This window comes from Acanthopagrus latus, chromosome 9, assembly GCF_904848185.1.
Source record: "Acanthopagrus latus isolate v.2019 chromosome 9, fAcaLat1.1, whole genome shotgun sequence".
Classification (NCBI taxonomy): Eukaryota; Metazoa; Chordata; class Actinopteri; order Spariformes; family Sparidae; genus Acanthopagrus; species Acanthopagrus latus.
The window spans coordinates 11,639,925-11,660,175 of record NC_051047.1 but is presented as its reverse complement, the minus strand read 5'-3'; the positions used below and the strand labels follow the sequence as shown (position 1 = coordinate 11,660,175).

Here is a 20,251-nt window from a genome sequence, read left to right as displayed (position 1 = left end):
TCCACCATGGGAAAAGCCTTCACAGCTGATGTTGAGCAGGAAATGACACACATCCCAGGAAGCCGAGCACAATGACGGTCCACTGATCTTTTTTTAATATAGACGCTCTCTGTTTTTGTGGGAACAAGATCGTCTGTGTGTTTGGATGTGTCTATAAATGGCAAAGATTTCCTTGTTCCATGAAAACAAGTCCATACCTACAGTCTTTATCCCAGTACCCATGACTGTCATGGACCTTCCTGTCTGCTCAGGGACAGGATAGCGGCACAGAGAGGAATGCTGCAGATTTGTAACAGATCAAAGAGTCCTCAGAGTGTGTTTTTCACCGAAGGGTGGAAGCCCTGTGATTGGGGCTTGTTTGCAGGATCTTGACCTTGAGACACTGAGGACATTTTGCAACCCCTTGGCTTACAAAAGCAACCCATAAAACTCAAAAGTGTAAGACATTCATGGGGAAGCAATTCTTTCTTTCTCTCCATCTCTGCGGACATTCGGGCCTTGCATTGTGTGCATAGAATGGTAATTCTTTAACTTCAATCAGGTTGAACTCCTCTGATTAGAGCTGCATCCTCATCTGCCATCAGTAACTTTGCTCAAACATGATTTATCTCCCATGATGGAAGCTAATTGTCAAAAGATGAAATAAATCGGTGAACTGATGTATAGACACTGACAGCAGGCCTGCTTGTAGCTTCCCATATCAGCAGAAGGCATAATGTGTAATGGCAGCTTTCATTCTGTAAGCCCCTCAAACCAGCCCTGCAATCAGGAGCCTATCCATTCCTGTAGTCCCTCTCCCCTGACCCTGACCCTGACCAGAGCCCTGAAGAACTACCAACTGTGGAGCAGTGTGTCAACGGAAGTCAGGGGAGGAAAGCAAAAACCTGCTGCTATCACTAAAACTCTTGGACAGGAGGATTTTTGGAAAGAGGAATTCAGTGGGGATCACAGGCTGGCTTTGTCTTGTGTGAGAAGTTATGCAGGGGAGAGGTAGGGGAGAAGCTTAGACAAACAGACAAACAGACAGTGACCAGCTGTTTGTGTGTGTGAATACATGATCCAGGCAAACGTGGGTAAGACATGATCAAATCAGCACAGCAAGCTCATCACTACAAATATTACTTCCCGTGATCTCTTTAAAGCGTTAGCTTTCGTTAGCCAGCATAATCTCAAGTTGGCTGGCTGACCTCTCTGTTGTGGATACTCAGGGCCTGCGTAATGGAATAAAACAAGATTTCATTACGAATGAATCTTCTCACGGGACTTATTTTCCATTTATTAGTCAGAACCGATGTGTTTTGAGGGTAACAGAGATAACACTTGCAAACATTTTGTATTTTAAGAACAAATTGTCCCACAATATAAATTTATTATGATTATCTGTTTAATTTTGATAGTAACCATTGTATAATCGTGATATTACACTCAAAAGGAACGTAACTGTTGTCATTGGCACAAGCACGCCCTCTCAGTTGCAGTTCACGGACCCAGATAAGGAACGCCAGTATCAATCACATGAGGTTCTGACCACGTGACAAATCCAACATTCACTCTCTTTTGGCTCAATTTGGGTCTGGCTCTTTAGCTGCTCAATGCTGCACCAGAAAGTTACTAACTTTGGCTCACTGCTGTGTGGTGCTTGGCGGTGTAAGGTCTCGCAGGTCTTTTTTTACTGATCTGAACAAAGCTGCTAGCTGAATCTCGAAACAAAATCAATGTAAGTGGTGAAATTTGATCAAAACAGTTAGCATAGTAAAACCAAAACATGAGCAGAAAGATCCTTCAACAATCCACAGAGTTGAGAAGCTCTGCAGTGATATGTTGCTGTTGGCTCATCGCTATATAATGCACAATCTTTACATCTATTGTTATTGGAACCCAAATGATTTCAGCAGCTTTAAATGAAGCATATAATTTCTGCCAGTAGGGTTCTCAATCAAAACAAAACAGAAGACGCAAGCAGCTTGGGATCATGGGCGAAACAAACAAGACGACAGACGCATACAGCACAGCTCAGACATAAAACAAACCCTTAATAACAAAATGAACACCACATGATCGCATCATATTTCTCCAATGACGTCTTCGTCTGCCTCCACAATCAAAAGAAATTCTTTTCCCGTCTCTTTCTTTTCCATTGCATTACTGTCAAAGCCAAGTTTGACCCGCCGTCCTGCACCCAGCTGTGGTCCGGCTTAAGAAGCCTATAAAAGGCTCACTCTCACATTTTAAGATGATGGCTGCTGTTTAGGAACAAGAGGACTATTGTTGTTGCTGACAAAGGAGCATCTCTTTTTAGAAGACGCACACACACTATTACACACACATCTGCGCAAACCTAAAGGGACACACACACAAATGGACATATTATTGCAAAGATGAAGTGATTTTAAAGTACCTCAGTCTTTGAAAAGATTATAAACCATTCACTAAAATCCTCCCCTGCACAGCAGTTGTCCAATCATAGCTTGGCAACCGCAAATTCCAGTTTTGAATACATGAATGTTTATGTGTGCATGGTACTGTAGTTAGGACATGTTGGATTCTTTTGTCTTTTCTAATGTTCAATTTTCAAAACCAGTCATGTTTTAAAACTTAACATTTTGAAGATCCTTCAGTTGGGTTCTTGAAGCTACACTGCAGCACCCAGTTAAATAGCGCCAGCGTCACCATGTGTCTTATTGTCAAGCTTGTCCAACTCAACAACGGTAACTAAAGGGCGTGGGACTTGGTGGATTGGTCAGTTGTGACTATGGTGATTGGTTTAAAGAAATACAAACAAGCCAAAGCCTTTATTCACTCTCTAGCAGAATAAAGATGGGTGCAGCCAGACACAACACTGTATCTGATCTCGGTGATGTCATCATCACCTTCTATACAGCTATTCTACAGCGAGAACCACGAGAACCGCACCACTCAGTACAAACCACTACACCCCAGTACAGTCATTCAGTACTACAGTATTTATGCAACTTAGTACTGAAGCAGTATACACTGGCCTTGTGTTACCATCTGTAGCCCGACTGTGTTATCATCAGCCAGCACATGGTGTGAACAAACCGAGGACAAACGGTGAACAAAGACTGTGATGAGAAGAATAAGCCTGAGGTATTCAGTTTCATGTTGTGGCTAGGATTGCCTCATGGGACTCTGAATTACACATACAGTAATTGATCACTGAGGAATATGACTGCTTTTATGTCCAATCACACGCCTCCCCCCATTTCTCAACTCTGTTTCCTGTTGAACCCCTCCTGTTAGCAGTTCAATCTTTTTGTCCATCTCATTGAAAAACATGTACAGACACACACCATATATTCCACATCAATCAACCCTGTCTTCTCAGCAATGTCTGGTAAATAAGGTGTTAACACTGTACCTCCTCTGGGATGTATGTATTTGATTTGCAGACAGCAGTCAGGAAATGTTCTGGTCCACAAAGAGGGTTGTAGGAAAAATTTGACCAGAGTTTTGGGTCACCACAGCAACGCCATGTGTTCCCCATCAGGCCTTGTTGTGAAACCTACATCGGGGGCCGGCTGCAGAGGAAACAATTAGATCTCCTCTAAGTCCCCTCATATTTATTCCACTTTTCTGAGAAAGACATGTTTTCGGTACAGACTTCCCTCCCAGGAGCAGGGATTGGGCCACTCAGCGGAAGAGCATAACTTAATTTTGAAAAAGTTGTGTAATATGTGAAGATCAAGCTGAATCTTATCTTGCTGGAATTGAGGATATCAGCTTGTAACCCACATGTATACCCAGTAACACTAATAAGTTCAGTGTCACCTAAGATGCCCTTTATTCAGTCAGTGAACCCCGAACATGCATGGACATCTGCCCTGATTTGCTCCCTTGCAAACTATCCGGGAATGTCTGTAGCAGCTGGAATCACAGTGGGTGTTGCATCTTTTTGTGGGAAATTGGAAAAACTTTTCCAGGCTGGCAAAATTGGCCTGTGGGCCGGTCCAGCTGGATGGGTCGGTGGGTGCAGATAGAGACCTTGAGGATTACATGGGTAACCCGAACACCAGTGTTAATGGCTGCAGTCCATACTAGTCAGGGCCAAGATCACAGCTGGGTATTCGACTATAAACCTCATTTGCCCTAGTTGTTTTTTCTCATGGCTGTGTGGTTTTGGATTTTTAAACCCACTTCAATAAATCACTTTTTAATGATGTTATAGAAAGCGCTATACACATAACAGCTTTGCTAGTTGTGTGAACTGACAGATAGAAATGTCGGTCAGTTGGTTCCTTGCTGAAATATCTCAACTATTGATTGGATTGGCCTGAAATTTGGTACAGATGTCCAAGATGATAAATCTTGATGACTTTAGGGGACCCACAGAGTTTTTTTATTGCACCATCACGAGTTGGTCATTTGTTGGTAATTATTCTTTTAGTGGGGGACGTGTCTCAACAGCTATGACAGGGTTTGCCATGAAATGTGGTACAGACATTCATGTCCTCCTCAGAATGAATTGTAACTATTCTGGTGATCTCTTGAAAAGCATCTCCACTCTTGATGGAAGACAGCGGTTGAGACAGTGGATGGTTTGTGTGGTATGTCAGCGAAGCAGCAACCTTACATTTAATGTAATCATTATGCCAAGCTTACAATTGCGCAATCCCAGGAAGTCTGCTCGTACTGAAGGCTGTCCGAACGCAATATGATTACGATTCGTCCAGGGTGACCTTACAGTGGACACAATTTCGCCCCTTAAACATCCTGGGACGGCCACTGGCAAAACAGACATGATGCTGTAGTTTTTCCAATTGCCAACTAGACAGAAAACAAAAAGAACCTACAAAGAATGTTTACAACAATTACTTCATTAAAACATTGAATTATGCAGACCAGGATATTTATCACATTATGATACATGAATATGTAGAAGTACATTTTATAGTAGTAGAAATGTTATTGTTGATGTCTTTAGGTCTGTCTATCAGCGTACATACCACTGACCTCCTTAAGGTCTCAGTCCACAAATCCAGAGGGCCAACATTTGGATCACTCCTTTTTTTAATGCTAATTGGCCAATGTTAGCCTGCTAAAACACTAAACTAAGAGTCAGACAGTCATAAGATAGTTCTACTGTTACCGCTACATGTGATAATGTTGTTTTTACTGTACAATTTTTATCAGTGAAACCTACTTTGGAGCAGAATAACAAATCCTAATGAAAAATACACAAAGCAAAAGAAATATAAACTAACTGTCTCGCACTTCATCACAGCTTGTGAGGCCTCTCAGACTGTTCAACTCCATATATAATTCAATATACATGCCTTCGTGCCCATGGGTGTGATGTACAGAGTCGGAGAACAGCTTTCACTGAGGAAATTGAGTTGTCCTTGGTGGACTTTTCTAAACAGCAGGCCACTGCATGCTGGGCGATCGACTGTATGGAAGCTGTAATGGCATTATAATCACAGTGATGAATGTGATGAATGGGATTATAGAGGCAACACACCCGTGATGGACTTCATTATAGGCACACGAAACAGGCACACAGGTTGTTGGTCTCTAAGGTGAGGGCGACACCTCATTTGAGACTCTGCGCCATATTCACTCATTCTCACACACACATATACACACGCAGGCTGCAGCTGTGTCCTGTTTAGACACACATGTGCTCAGACCACAGACTGGAGACGTCTCATTCCTCTAACGTGAGGCAATAGCACAGGTGTCGGGCCCCAGAGACCCCTGGGATAGCTGGAGGGTCCAAGCTGTTCTGTTCTCAGCCTGGGATCCCCCCCTCGAGTCTTGATACTCAACACACATCCTCGACACACACACACACACACACACACACACACAGACTCTCACAGACACTTCAGTCTAACCACTGGTCATTAGCAGGCCTTTCTCTCTGGTCTGGATGCTGTCAGATCTCTGGCAGACGCTTGTGCACGTGCGAAGTGGAAATGACACACGTGAATTCAGAAATTAGCTCATGAGTCTAAACACATTAATTCTAATATAAACTGGCCTCAGAGCAGCCAAACCACTCTAAACAAAGAGCAGCAGAGAAACAAAGCAAGTGACACGAAATGATGGATGTTTGTCTGAATGTCATCAGTTTTCATCCCTTTACTTCATCTCTCTCTCGCCTCTCTCTCTCGCTCTCTCTCTCGTTGCACATGAGAAATTTTATGGGGATGAGTCAGAGGAACTTGTTTGCGACAGAGGAGATCTTGAAGGTTCAGGTCTGGCTGGGGCATTTTAACTTTCTCACGGTCAATTCTTCAGAAGATGTCATTTTTCATATGCTGCTCTTTCACCTGCTGCCTGCATGGCCTGCTTCCTTTTCCTGTAACTCCCAGCATCTCATTTTATATCCACTCCAATCCACAATAGTCATCTAGAAGTAGGACACGTTCCTCTATAGCCAGGGAATTGAAGAAAAAAAACTGACCTCCCTGACTACAGCCAGGAGATCTAAACACACTCTAATAGATATCTAAACATCATCTACAGATGTTTATTTACTCTGCCTGAGTCCTCCTCTGGGCATCCAGTTGAGGACCCTCTTTTTCCTCTGAGCGGAGCCCCTTATGCTTCTCCCCTAACCCCTGATCTCCTGCACCCCTCCAGGGGAGCCGAGCCCCGTTTCCCCTCTGGGCATCATGTAGAGGGATGCGGATCTTCAGGAAATGAGTCCAAGAAAAATGTATCCAAGAAAAACATATGAGCCGGGACGTAGAGCAGTGGGACCGAATCCACCAAAGTGTCTGAGCCCGATTGTGGGAGTCTGAGGGAAAGGGCAGACATTTTAGTGCTCACGTGCTGGCCTCTGTTCTCTTTTTTTACTTTCTTCTCTTCTTCCATTATACCTTCAACTTCTTACTTTTATTCCTCTCTTAAATCATTCTTCACCATCTCCCCTTTGGCCCTTCTACATCCCTTTTTCGCACCACATTTCCTTCCTTCATTTGTTCTTTTCAACTTTGCTTCCTTTATTATTTTCCTTCGTTCTTTCCCTCATTTCCTCTGTAGTATGCAGGACGCAGATCATTTCAGAACCACTGAACCGCTGCTAATGTCCAGTAAATAAAGGCGTTAACACTTTTGACATGTAACAGAAGCAGAACCTATATGCAGAACTCAGAGACAGAGACAGCCAGGCAGGTTGAATGCAAAAAGCAAGCTTTAATGAGCCAATCCAAGGTAAGAGTAAAACGAAACTTAGGACAAACCAGACAAACCACGAGGAACAAATCAGGCACATAAGGAACACACAAGGACCGGGGGAGCAGGCACAGGAGCATGGGAGAGGCGTTGATGAAAAACAGACAAACCCACAAAGAGTGAGCGAGCAACACAGGCTTAAATACAAATTATACTTACGAGGGGATGAGGTGCAGGTGCACAGACACTGGGAACAGGGTTAATGGTGTGTGAGACAGACAGAGACAGATTTGGGGGCAGGGTGCAGGAAGTAACTAACCAAAAACCCCAAATTTGGGCGATTTGGTTTCTTAATGGGATTGGGGAAAGCTACTTTCAGACACGTTTAGTTTCCTCTCTCCTGCAGTGATTGGTCAGATGTGCAGTGGTGTGAATTCGTGCAGGATTTCTCTCACAAGCTCTCTTTCTTCATCATATGCTGGGACACCATGAAACCGATAGAAATACGTTTGCATTTCAATCCTTTGTCGGATGCCGTGCCCACTTAAACTTCACTAATCCAGCTTCCCCACCTTCACGTGCTGTAAATCCTCAGCAGGAACCTGTCAGGGACACTCGTGCGTTTGAGTGTTGCATGAGTGTAAGGGCGCCCACTGACAATGTTTCCTGTGGAAGTTTGGGGCTGTCAGTTCTTCTGTCCCGCAACGATGACATCAGAGAATAATGTTCACGCTGCCTTGCATCCGTCTCCCCTCACCACGGCCCTCTCTGTTTAGATTCCAGTGTTATTCCTGAGGAGATACAGAATAAACAACCCCCAGGAGGGCAAACCATCTGAGATTTTAGGTATTAACATTGTTTGCAACAGAGTAAACGCAGAGTTAATTATCCCTGAAAAACAGGCGCGTATATGTGAGCGACAGTTTGTGAGAGTGCACGTTTGTGTGTGTGTGAGTTTAACAGGGTACATCACTGCAGAGATTAACGGTGCATGCCTCCAAGACATGACATCTGTTTTCCTGTGATGTCCGCCGTCTTTATCTTAAAATTATTGTTTTAATCAGTTACTCTTTGGGTTCCTACTGTCCTGTAGTTTCCAGTTTATCCAGACAGACATATGGAATAACAGAGGGGGCTTCCGGCCAGTTGTTTATTGATTTATTTTATTCCTCTCTGAGGTCAGAGGTTTGCACACAGGGCGGTGTGTTCCCATCCTGTTCTTAGCGGGCCATTCCCAAACCATCCACCCCAGGGGACAGTCTGGGTCCAGATGAAATTTATGGTGTCAGACGAGGGAACTTTTAATAGATCTGCAATTTCGGAATGAGAAATGCAAACACACCCACGTACACACAGCGAGAGGGCAGAGGGAGATTATGGTTGCTGCATTTTATACAACATGAAGAGGAGGAGGGGTTTTCTCAGAGGTTCCTCGATATCTGTCAGACGTCATGAAGGCATTTGCTTAGGCTCACAAAACTTATGTGGCGGAAAATGTCCGCTTAGAAATCCAACTGTACTTACAACCAATGACGACATCGTCCATCATGGTGTCTCACCGGGCACATCATCATGTGCTGGTGCGGGAGGCATCGGCCCAACCCACCAGCTCTCTCCTCACACAACTGTCAGGTTGAACTATCCACCATCCTCCTCACACATTCCTACATCTGCGGAATGATGGAGCTGGGATGCCTCATGTCAGTGACGCACATGATGTATGAAAGACGGGGTTAATCCTCAGGAAAACGATAGCTATGGTAAATATAGGATAACCTAGGAACGACTTATCAGTGTAGTCGGTTTGAGAGATGCTAAACTGCACATATCTGCTGTGTGACTGTTATTCTTTCTGCCCCTTTTTTCACTATCAGCATCCCATAATCCCACAGTCTTCAGTCACTTTGTTCACCTCGCCAGGGTGTGTGTTTTATGTGTGTATGGGTGCGTGGCAGTTTATGCCTCTCAGATGAGGTGAGAGGTGATTGGATAAAGAGCAGACACCACTTGGCAGACTGGTGCTTGAACGGCTGCTGTTTTTATGGCTCTTTTTACAATCTCTCCTCCAGTCTGTTTCTTAACAGTCCTAATTTTTGTTTATATCCAGAGTTCCAGTCTTATTGTTTTACCGACATTTGTTTAGACTTTTCTATCCCCTGTGCGGTTTAACTGTGTCATTCCAAGTCTGTTTTTATTTCCTCCTGTTACACACCTCTTGCTCACCTGTCTGTATGTATTTTAGTGCCTCTTGTTTATCTGATTATTTTAGCTCACTGCAGCAGTGTCTGTCTGGGCCTGAGACCCTAAATGTTCATTACAAAGCGACTACTATCATTTTAACCATTAAATGGATTTATGAAAGCCACTGTGAAAGTGATATGAGCTCACAGACTGTACACACAGACGCCTCAACTAACGTGACCAAACTTCTGGAACGCTGTGACATTCTCACCGGGCTTTTGATTTTTTTTCTTCTTTTTTTTCATTGGAATTACTGATGGTTGTTGCGGTTTGTGGACTTGTACTGTTGTTTCTTCTCTTGCACCACCTGGCGCTGACACCTAGCCTGTCGCCATTCCTAAAGCGCTGATCACTGACTTTGTTTACAAGATGCTAGACAGGCTTGCTTAGTAATGCTAGGCTTGTTTTTAACAGGCAGCTAACAGCAGACCAACTTAGTGGCTCATCTTGGGGTTTTCTTCCTCTCTCGGCTATGAGCTATTTATAGGCCTGATTCCATGACTCCTCTAGCTGTTTTGTTATTGATTCTGCAGCGATACTGCTCATAATTACAGCAATCAGTTTGGTGGACGACGTAGATAAAGGAATTTGGGTAATTTAGGAATGGACAACATGCAGCAAGCGCGTTTGTTTTTTCCGTTTTCGGGGCCGGGGTTGGCACAGACAGGCATTCTGCAGTTCAATATGAAAACTGAACGGTTCAAATGAAAACTCAATTCACCTAACTGTCTGTAGGTCTTTAACTCACAACACATAATATGAGGTCTGGAATACTTTGTCTTCTAAGTTAATGTTTGACCCATGACATGTCAGACAGTAGTGATAAATGCTACTTGTTATCGAAGATTTCGCCCATGCTGAGGTCTTCTAACATCTTACTTTATCCTATCGACACTCCAAATGCATTAAATTACCAGTTAACTGTGACATAAGACAAAGCGAAGCAATTTATTTCACATTTAAGAATCTGGAACTTTTATGTCAGGTTTTTTTTCTCATCCAAATTAAATGCAGAGGGACAGACAGAGGATGCCACATGTTGTAAAGCCCTCTGAGACAAATTTGTGTTTCTGAGTCCAGTACAGTAAATATAACAGACTCGACTTCACTATCTACAAAGCCTCCTTGGCTCCAATCAAAGGTTAAAAGTCTGGAGCTTATTGGTCACCTGTGATCTCCTCTCTTCCTGCCTCATTTCCTCCTCTTCCCCCTGTGACTCGAGTGGACTCAAGCGCTGATTGATGGCTCGTCGTATCCCATCATGAAGCTCACGAGACAAGAGGTTGGAGGTATGACGTGAGCCATCTGTGAGAGAAAGAAAAATAAAGGAGCACAGACAGCTACAGATACAGAAGGAGGCCAGAGGGCAGCATATGTCTCCTGAGCTTCATAATCTGCTGAAGTCATGGCCAGCCTTCAAAGACAGAGAGGAGCTCAGACCCAAATTGACTGTCATGTAAGAGTGTTCAGGGTTCTTCACATGTACGTTTGAAGAGCCCTGAGGTTCCTCTGATCCAAATTTCAGGTACCTTGTTTGATCTGGTTCACGATTTTACTACAGTCCTCTGTTGAAGACACTCTTTGTTGCATCTCTACTGTCCTGGCCAGTCTCACAGTTTCCACTATTTGTCCATTAATAGTCTTTTTTCCCATCTCTTGTGAATTTTGTTGCTGTTTCGACATGTAGAGTCCATTTTTTCCGTGTTTTCCGCTATCCGCCCAGTCGAGACAGGAAGGGAAAGAATACAGTCAGTAAAAAGGAGGGTAAGAAGAGATACAAAAGGATGTGTGAGCACTCAAGAGTTGGGAGTGAAGGGGAGGAAATGCTGGGTGGAAGTCATGTTAGCAGATAAGAATGGGGAGTACAGGGGTATGAAGGAAGTGAAGCTGTGGAGGACTGGTAATTAAAGTGTGGGGAGGAATGGGGAGAGCGTTAGCTCTGGAGAGGATGGAGAATGGAAGTGGTGAGTGTCCAAAGAGTTAGTGACACAACGGGGCACAGTGAGGATTAATAAAGAATTATTCATCCTTACTGATTTCGTTTTTTAGGGTTGTTTAATTGAACTACAATTTATTTATTTATTGTCTTATTACCCCAGTAAACAGTTCCCGGATGAGTTCAAGGTCTCCATCACAAGTCCTCACTACAACGGCATGTCCTCTTTGTCTCAGTACATGTAATCAGGTAATCATGCTCATCTCCATCCTCACATGAAATATGGTCACTTCTGGCTCCAGAAAACCAAGATGGTGACCATCATAGTGCCATGCGTGATCCAACTAGTGGCGTCACTGTGGGTTTATACTTGGGGTGGAAGAATCTTAGAGGCACATTTAAGTCTGTTACAACATGATCACAAACTACGACCTCAATAATAAACCAATGGTTAAATATCCCACAATCCCTCACTGGCTTCCTATCCAGTAACGCACTGTACTTGATCGTGTCTTGCCCTAAAATGCGCTTTTCAGAACATAACAGGTTTTCTACAGTCACTGTATTTTTGAGGGATTAACAGCAGATCCAGCACACGTAGCTGTTAGGTGCTGGAAGTCCACATACACACACAGACACGCACATACACACACACACATACAAACACACAAATATGCACTTAGAAACCTCTCCCCCGTTATCAGCTATGAAAGGAGACTGGTATTTATCAGCCTGCTGTTTAAGCCATGCAGAAAGATACAGAGGAGTGCACATAGTGTACCGTGCAAGTGCTCTAGACAAGGATCTCTTTTGCACTCAGCCCCTCTGTCACTGTATATTTGACTTTGAATAAAAGCAAAATGACTCCTCTGACAGAACCTTTGTCTTCAGATTTCTTTTTCATGAGGACGATGATTTACAGCTGTCAGGGTGTGATTGTAGAGTGAGCCCTACTTCATACGCCTGAGGGCCTTTTTTCCATACCATGAGGTTTCATAGCAAAGGAAACAGGCGACAGTTTGCATCCAGATCAAATATTTTACAAATGATCTTGACAAGATGGTGCAAATGTACTAATTCCAACAGCGCTGTTTTCTGTCTCTGTTTCATCAGTACTCTGACATGTTGTTCTCACCAGAGTCAGAGATGTTAACATGCTGATTTGTTGCAGATATTTGACCTCCCGTCCTGCTGTTTTCTGCCTGTTTATTGCTGTTTTGACATTTTTATGTTTTATTGCTTTGCTACCATATGACTCAGTCCTCCACTTTGGTCCGGACTGAAATATCTCTAAAACTGTATCCAGATAGCCATCACATTTTGTACAGACATTCATGATCATGGCCTTGGTGATCCCCTGACTTTTCCTCTTGTGCCACCATGACGCCAGACACCTGCAATACACATCACATTCCTATCAGCCCCATCACAGCTGCCTTTCCTTTTTTGTGGTAGTTTCCTTCATATTCCACCTAATTCCTGCTGTCCGTAGCTTAGGCAGCAATAACAGTGACAGGTTAATCTTCACTTTGCCCACTAGTGTGAAGCAGATCCCAGAAAGAGCAGCCCTGACCCCTGGAAGTCATGGCATGAGCAAACAGTGATCCTATTAAACTAATAAACACATCCTCTGCTTTACTCAGCACCATTGAATACAAGCCAGATTTTAGGAAAGCATCTGTCTTGCAGTTGTTTGATTTTGTAAGCTGTTGCCAATAAAAATGTGGGACATCCTCTCAGTACGTTAGACATGGGACAAGTTACAAAACTGTTCTGTTGTGCTCGCTTGAATTGTCACTTACAGTTATTTCATCAGTCTTTTGATTTTTTCATTCTTGCAGAAGCAAAGTTTGACCCTAACCGTGACCAACGGACATCCCTTTGATACCCTTTAATTAGTGTCTCTATGATGTCACCTAACATCTAAGAATCCTACACTGAGGGGTTACTAATGTGCAGTGGAAGACAAAAATAAGAAAAGTAGCTGGTACAAAAAGCAATTCCTGCTTTTTTTCATTTAATGTTGTGTCTTCACCTTTAAAAGTTTATCATGATTTATCATGAATATCTCGAGTGTTTCAGAATCGCCAGTATGGTGATAGCATCATCATAGCGGGCAAGATACATTGATGTTATCGTACTTGGACAGAGCCTCTGGATGCTCAGCGCTGTAGCTGTTCTAATGTGGAAAGGTAAAAATTCGCAGCACACACTGTCTGAAACACAACGCCTTTGATTCGTGACAAGTTTGAAATGTTTTGACAGGACTGTTGTCGGTCTGTTGTCTCTATAGGCAGCAGCTGCAGGGGTGAGACAAAACACACACCTCCTGTTCCAAAAATCCACCGATAGACACAGCACTGACTACCACACACACACACACACACACACACACACACACACACACACACACACACACACACACACTGGCTGTATGAGTGCACACGTCTAACCATCAGTTATGTGAGTTCATCCGAGGCTTTATCTCACACTATCTGCATCTGATTTGTCCGTGAGCTTGTTTGAATTGTTGCCTGACACTGTTTAGGCTCCCTGTAGTTTTATTAATTCCTCCGAGACCCCTTGGCTCTGGCTTCGTGTGAGAGGGCTCAGAGCCATTTCTGTCTGGGGACAAACAACATCAGTGTGTTTGTTGGTTCTCACAGGAACACTGTCAGGCCTCAGAGGTCATCACTGACTGACCCAATGAACCCCTTGACCATATAAACACTCAATTCCCAGGGTGTCTCCCCCCTCACGTGTTCTTTTTCACCCTTGTAAAAGTGCCGCCCACATATTGATCTGTTTCCATCCCTCAGAACCCTCGTCGACTCTCTGCCGAGTCCACTCGCTCTCTGAGATGTTAAAGACACACATCCTGTTTCCGGAGAGGGTTTTAGGCACCTGTTCGACCTGATCTTTCAGTTAAAACTCCTTAAACAAATATATAGTGTTTTATATCCTGCTGTTCTCCTCATTGACATGCAGCGACAGGTCTGTAGACAGATCACAAATCCCTCTCTGTATTAGGATATAAAACCAAGATCTTGAAAAATGTAGCACAAGTATGGCTGTCAGACCGCCAGACTCACATTTTCCTTCCTTCCTATCTGCCCGCCTGCCCCCTATCTTTCATCACTCTGAGTATATAGTATATAATCAAATAGTTATATTTAGCTCACAGATTAGGAGGCTGTCTGCAGTTTTCAAACAGACAGCAATCAAAAATGCTCTTTAAACAGACCTTTAAAGTCTGCTTGGTCCAGCTGAGTGTATTTTTTTTTCATTAACAGACATTTGACAGCAGAGTCTGGCTTTATCTACCTCAGCTTAATCTGCTCACTGCTCTCTCTGGCATGTCCTGGAATAACATTGTGTGTGCACGTGTGTGTGTTTTTAGAGGCGCTCTCAGATGTGCGTGAGATAAAGAGGGAGGAGATCTTTCAGCGTGCAGGTTTAAAACCGTATCCAGGCAGACTCTAAAACAAAAAGACATTATTATTGTGTTATGGTGTCATCTCCATTTTTTGCTACATTATAATTCAACCCCACAACAGTTTGGAGGCGAGTATTGTATTTTTTCACTCCACTACATTTATTTGTTAACTGAAGTCACTAGTTACTCAGTACTGCATTTTTGAACTAATCTCTATATTTAATGAGTAATCGGATAAACAAAACAGTGATTCATCAGAAAACCCAGTCAACCAAGAGTATAATAGTTTATACATACAGAACATGTCATGTGTATAATTTACTTGTATTTTTGATACTTAAGTAGATTTGATATCAGATACTACAAACATAGACAAATGACATACTGTAGATAGATAAATACAGACTCAGGTATTGTTCATCAGGCGACTTTCACTTTTACCATGAGGATATCTCCTCCTCCTCCTCCTCATATCTCCATATCTCTCTGTCTAATTTTAGGTTCTCTTTACAAGGCTGATTAAAAATAAAAATACACCATACTTTAATTCTGTATACAAGTCACCTTTCTCTATATTGTAAACAGTAAAATCAGCATACAGAAACAATGAATAAAGAATAAATACTGGATAAATGGCATCCATAGTGTAGACTGATAATGCAGATTATGTGCATGTATTCAGGTCTATATACATTCTATGAATTAACCTGCATATTATATACACACATTTATTATTGACAAGGTGAGGCTGATGTAACTGTTCATCAGCGTCATGGCCTGTGGGAAGAAGGAGAGTGTTCAGTGTGGTGTCCGAACCACAACCAGGCAGTGATGGAGGTGCTGGGAACAGACTGGATGATTGCTCTGGAGAACTGGATCCACAGCTCCTGAGGCAGGTGTAGACATTGGATCCCAGAAACCAGAAGGTTTCTACAGTAGACACAGTGTTGCAGAGTGAGAATAATCGTGCTGTTTTAATCAGCATCTTGATATACCACACCTGTCAGGTAGATGGACTAACTTGTCACTGACACAGATTTAAATTAATTGGCGACTGGCAAGTCTTATGTGTTCAATTCAAACTCATGGGAAATGGGAATGAAAAACATGAGTGTTGCGTTTGTGTTCAGTGAATGAACACTGTATATAGTTGCATTGCCTCTGCGTGCAGACAGTGCACATCTGTAGTTACACTGTTTGACCACTGGAGGGCTGTGAAGAGCTGAAGGAGAGGATTTCAGCCCACAAAGAAAAAGGTTTTGTCTCCACCCTGTGTTGAAATCAGAAAATACACGCAGAGTGAACCTGTGGGAAATGTTTTAATTGATAAGATAAGGTTTGTCACACTTGTTGCATTGTTGTGATACTTTTGTTCTTACCTGTTTATAACATGTGTCTTTATTTATAATCTTCTCCTCTCTCTTCAACAGGTAAGTATGATTTTGTTTTTACTCCAAATATCACTATGTTAGCTTGGCTTTTGCTAAACTACTAACGTCCTCACATTAATTGATAAATAGAAATCAAATGATAATTCATTCTGATGAATTTAACTCAAAACTTTGAGCCAATGGGCTGCTTTTGGGACTTGATTTGGTGTATTGCACCTTTGACTTTAAGTTGATCAACTCATTTTTGTCTACCTCTCCAATCTCAGGGTCAACCTGGGCCTCTTGGTCCTCAGGGCCATCAAGGACCCCCAGGGAGAGCAGGTGATCCAGGCATCCAAGGGCCAAAGGGGCAGAAGGGTGACCATGGCCGTAGTGGTATCGTGGGTCCTAAAGGAAATATAGTAAGATATTTTGCTCTTTTTGTTGTCTTAATGTAAAAAATGAGAGCAGTCTCGTGTGTCCTCTTGTTTAATGGATGATTCTTGTGGCTCCACAGGGAATGACGGGCGTACCTGGATTTTCTGGAAATGATGGCATTCCTGTAAGTCCCTCCATCACTCTGGATCAATACGATAGAAAGTCACTGCAACATTGTGTTGAGTCTGACTGTAATGTGTTTTGACTGTCATGATTGGCTCTGCAGGGTCACCCGGGACAAGCTGGGTCCAGGGGGAAGCCAGGTGCTGACGGCTGTAACGGGACACAGGGAGACGCAGGGCTACCGGGGCAAACCGGCTACAACGGCTCACCTGGTCCTCCTGTAGGTGTAACTCCAATCCTGTGTGGATGGAGACTTGAAGAATACAAAGTTTGATTTCCTTTGAGTGACCATTATTGTCTGTGTTTTTTTTTTTGTTGTTTTTTTTGTTTTTTTGCTGTTGTTATCTCTCAGGGACAACCCGGAAGGAAGGGAGCCAAGGGAGACTCTCTGGAGCTGAGTGTGTACATGGAGCGTTTCAGGGTGAGGAAGAAAGATAACTTCTGTTCTGAACAACTGCTGGCTTAAACAAAACGTAGTGATTTCTGTAACGTCACATTATCGAATTTATTCTTGACCATCTCTCGACAGGGAGATCAAGGCACTCCAGGGGTCAACGGAATATTTGTAAGGCACAGCAATGTGTTAAGTATTGTTATTCAGTTTTCTGTTGCTGCCATCTTTCTCATCTAATATTTCTTCATTTTTGTCAGGGGCCGCCAGGGAATCCCGGATGGCAGGGTAACAGAGGCATCCCAGGGCCAAAGGTAAGTGTGTGTGTGTGTATGTGAGTGAGCAGTTTTAATGACAGCTTGTCAAGTCTATTATAATGCAATTGTTTGTGTCTTCTTCTAGGGTCCCACAGGCCCTCCAGGTCCTCGTGGACCAAAGGTAATGCAACAATAACATATATTTAATATAATATCATATAGATTTGATAGATGACCGTTTCAATGCTGCATGAAATGTCATCAAACAGGAGTGGACATTTATAAATGCAGCTTCATAGTTGTGTTTGTTTTTTCTGGGCAGGGCACCATGACCAAAGTGCTGAAAGGGCTCAAAGGAGAACAAGTGAGTCACCGTGTTCATCAAATGCATGTTGACATACATTAGTTAAGTCATTGCTGGGAGGCAAATGCTATGAAAACAGAGTTGCCTGCTGTTAATGTGAATGTATGGGAAAATACCAAATTCATTTAGGTCACAATTCATCTGATCCACTTCAGTTTGAGGTCTGAATGTGTACTTTCCCACACAACGATTCGCAGTGGGGGAACCCAAACTATGTACATTTACTCAAGTACTGTACTTGAGTGTTTCTTAAAATCCTACCTCTACTGCACTACAGTTTCAAGGAAACATTTGTGCTTGTTATTCAACTACCTTTTATGCCTTTTAACATAAAAATATGCATTCAAAAATTAAATGTGTTATTTAAGATTGTATCAGTGGTGTCCACCCAACTGGGCTACATTTACTCAACTATGCTACTATTTTAAGGTACTACGTTGTTACTACAAGTATTTCTGCATCAGAGCCTTTTTAAATTTATTTATTTTGCAGGTGTTCAATTAAAGGAAAAAATACTAATTCCAATAATCAATCGATGATGAATATTAGATTTAATAATTGATTGACCTCTAGTAAACAAGTACCCAGAAGTCATTCTTAAGTAAAAGTTAAGATATCAAGTCACCCATTTGAACAGTACTTGAGTAAATGTCTTAAAATATCTGATGTTACATGTACTGAAGTATCAAAAGCACAAGTGAAAGTAAATTACACATATTTACGTGTATATACTGTGTACTGTTTGTCGATTTTCAGCTTGGTACTTTCACTTACATGAAGGATCTGTGTACTTGAGACAGATTTGTTTCTCCCTGAGTTGTCTGACTTCTGCTGCACTTCCCTCTTAAACCACAGGGGGACATCGGACCACCGGGGCCACCAGGAAACTCAACACATCAGCATACGCTGCCCCCCTACGGACCTTCGGTCTGTACATCAGCAATACATATTAATCTCTATTCATTAAACTGCAGTAATTACATGTATTTACATTCAGAGATGGTCTCTAAAATATCAAACATTACGAGGAGAGTAATGGACTATGACACATGTACGCATGCAATAATATCCTTTTATTATTTTAGGGGCCTCGTGGGGAGAAAGGCTTGAAAGGAGAAATAGGAGATCGGGTACGTGATCACGCATAACGATCATACGCATTTTCTGGACTTGAATAGGTTTGACACAGCATCAAATTCTTTTGTTTGTCTTTCTTTTGTTCACATTTTTCAGGCTGACAACAAAGGAGAAACTGGTATAATGGGATTTCCTGGACTTCGGGTGAGCACGGACACATTTGTACACATGTCATCCAGAAGCTGTCCCTAAACACATGATCAGTTAATATTAATATATGTATGTAAACAGTTTGTTTTTTTATGCTGTTCTAGGGTGAATCTGGTCTAGATGGGAGTCCTGGAGAGAGGGTATGTTTGTGTAAAAGATGTTGTATCATTATTGGTTGTCAAATCAAATCAGTCCTTTTATAACTATCTGATGGCAATTTTCTCAGGGGGACCCCGGTGATCGAGGTCCAAAAGGCAGAGATGGAATCAAGGTGAGTTTGAGTTGATCGTCGATCATTATGATGATTGTCACTGATAATGCATCTAAACCTCTGTCTATCTGACTGACAATTACACATTCACATCTAAAGTTAGGTTGTCATTATGCCCGCAGCAGAATGCAGAAAGGTAAGGTCTCTGGTAAGAGGCTCAGAGTCAAATTACAGCTGACTGGCTAATTTCAAACTGGTTCACAGTCACTATAGCAAAACCTGAGTGAACTGAACACACAGTTTTATATAGTCACTGGAATTAAAATGCCATTATACCACCTCACTCTTCAAATATGACTAATAACATTTTGCTCACATTGTTTAAACCTTATCAGTGTCAGAGATAGAAACTAGATTAACAATCAAAATGAACACAAGATATGGTGACAGATGTGCAGATTACAACGAAGTGCTGTATCGAATTACCATGACCTGGACGACTTCATCAACACAGATTGCAACAGGATATGTGTCACAGTCATTTTCAAGACAGTGTGTGCACATGCAGCATGTGATCTCACCCAGTCTCATCTGATCTTTACACTCAAGACTGACGTCAGGTTTGTGTTTCAGGGAGTCAGAGGTGACGCAGGACTGCTGATTTCATCAGGCCCCAGTTGGCCTTGGTCTTCAACAGGTACGTTGAATAAAACAACTGTTTGATGATGACCCCGATGTCTCTCAAGTGTTAACAGCACATGATCTGCCAAAAGTGATGCTGACATGAAGTGAAACTGTGTGGAGACATTACTGACATCACTGAACTTCAACAGACTTGTCAAAGCAAAAGGTCAGATTCTCAAGATAGGATGTGAATCTGATGAAGAATAGAGCTTCTTGTGAAATAAGCAGAACAATCATTGTTATTATTACAGTACATTCAGACGAGGATACAACAGTCATAAACTCTTAATAATCCTTCATATGTGTTAAAGGGCTACAACAGACTTACATCAGAATTATAGCAGTTACAGAGAGAACATGTCTGCCGCTGATT

At 42.5% G+C, this 20,251-nt stretch overlaps 1 protein-coding gene across 1 annotated transcript in view; it reads left to right on the top strand.

Annotated features, from left to right (window-relative positions):
• The window catches only part of col4a2 (collagen, type IV, alpha 2), a 63,047-nt gene that overhangs the window by 27,648 nt on the left and 15,148 nt on the right, over positions 1-20,251 (top strand). Inside the window, exons 5-18 of the mRNA XM_037109777.1 lie at positions 16,411-16,545; positions 16,641-16,685; positions 16,788-16,904; positions 17,037-17,105; positions 17,214-17,249; positions 17,336-17,389; positions 17,478-17,513; positions 17,655-17,696; positions 18,552-18,623; positions 18,782-18,826; positions 18,930-18,977; positions 19,088-19,123; positions 19,210-19,254; positions 19,828-19,891. Coding sequence (XP_036965672.1) covers positions 16,411-16,545; positions 16,641-16,685; positions 16,788-16,904; positions 17,037-17,105; positions 17,214-17,249; positions 17,336-17,389; positions 17,478-17,513; positions 17,655-17,696; positions 18,552-18,623; positions 18,782-18,826; positions 18,930-18,977; positions 19,088-19,123; positions 19,210-19,254; positions 19,828-19,891 — 844 coding nt within the window. The remainder of the gene's footprint in view (positions 1-16,410; positions 16,546-16,640; positions 16,686-16,787; positions 16,905-17,036; positions 17,106-17,213; positions 17,250-17,335; positions 17,390-17,477; positions 17,514-17,654; positions 17,697-18,551; positions 18,624-18,781; positions 18,827-18,929; positions 18,978-19,087; positions 19,124-19,209; positions 19,255-19,827; positions 19,892-20,251) is intronic.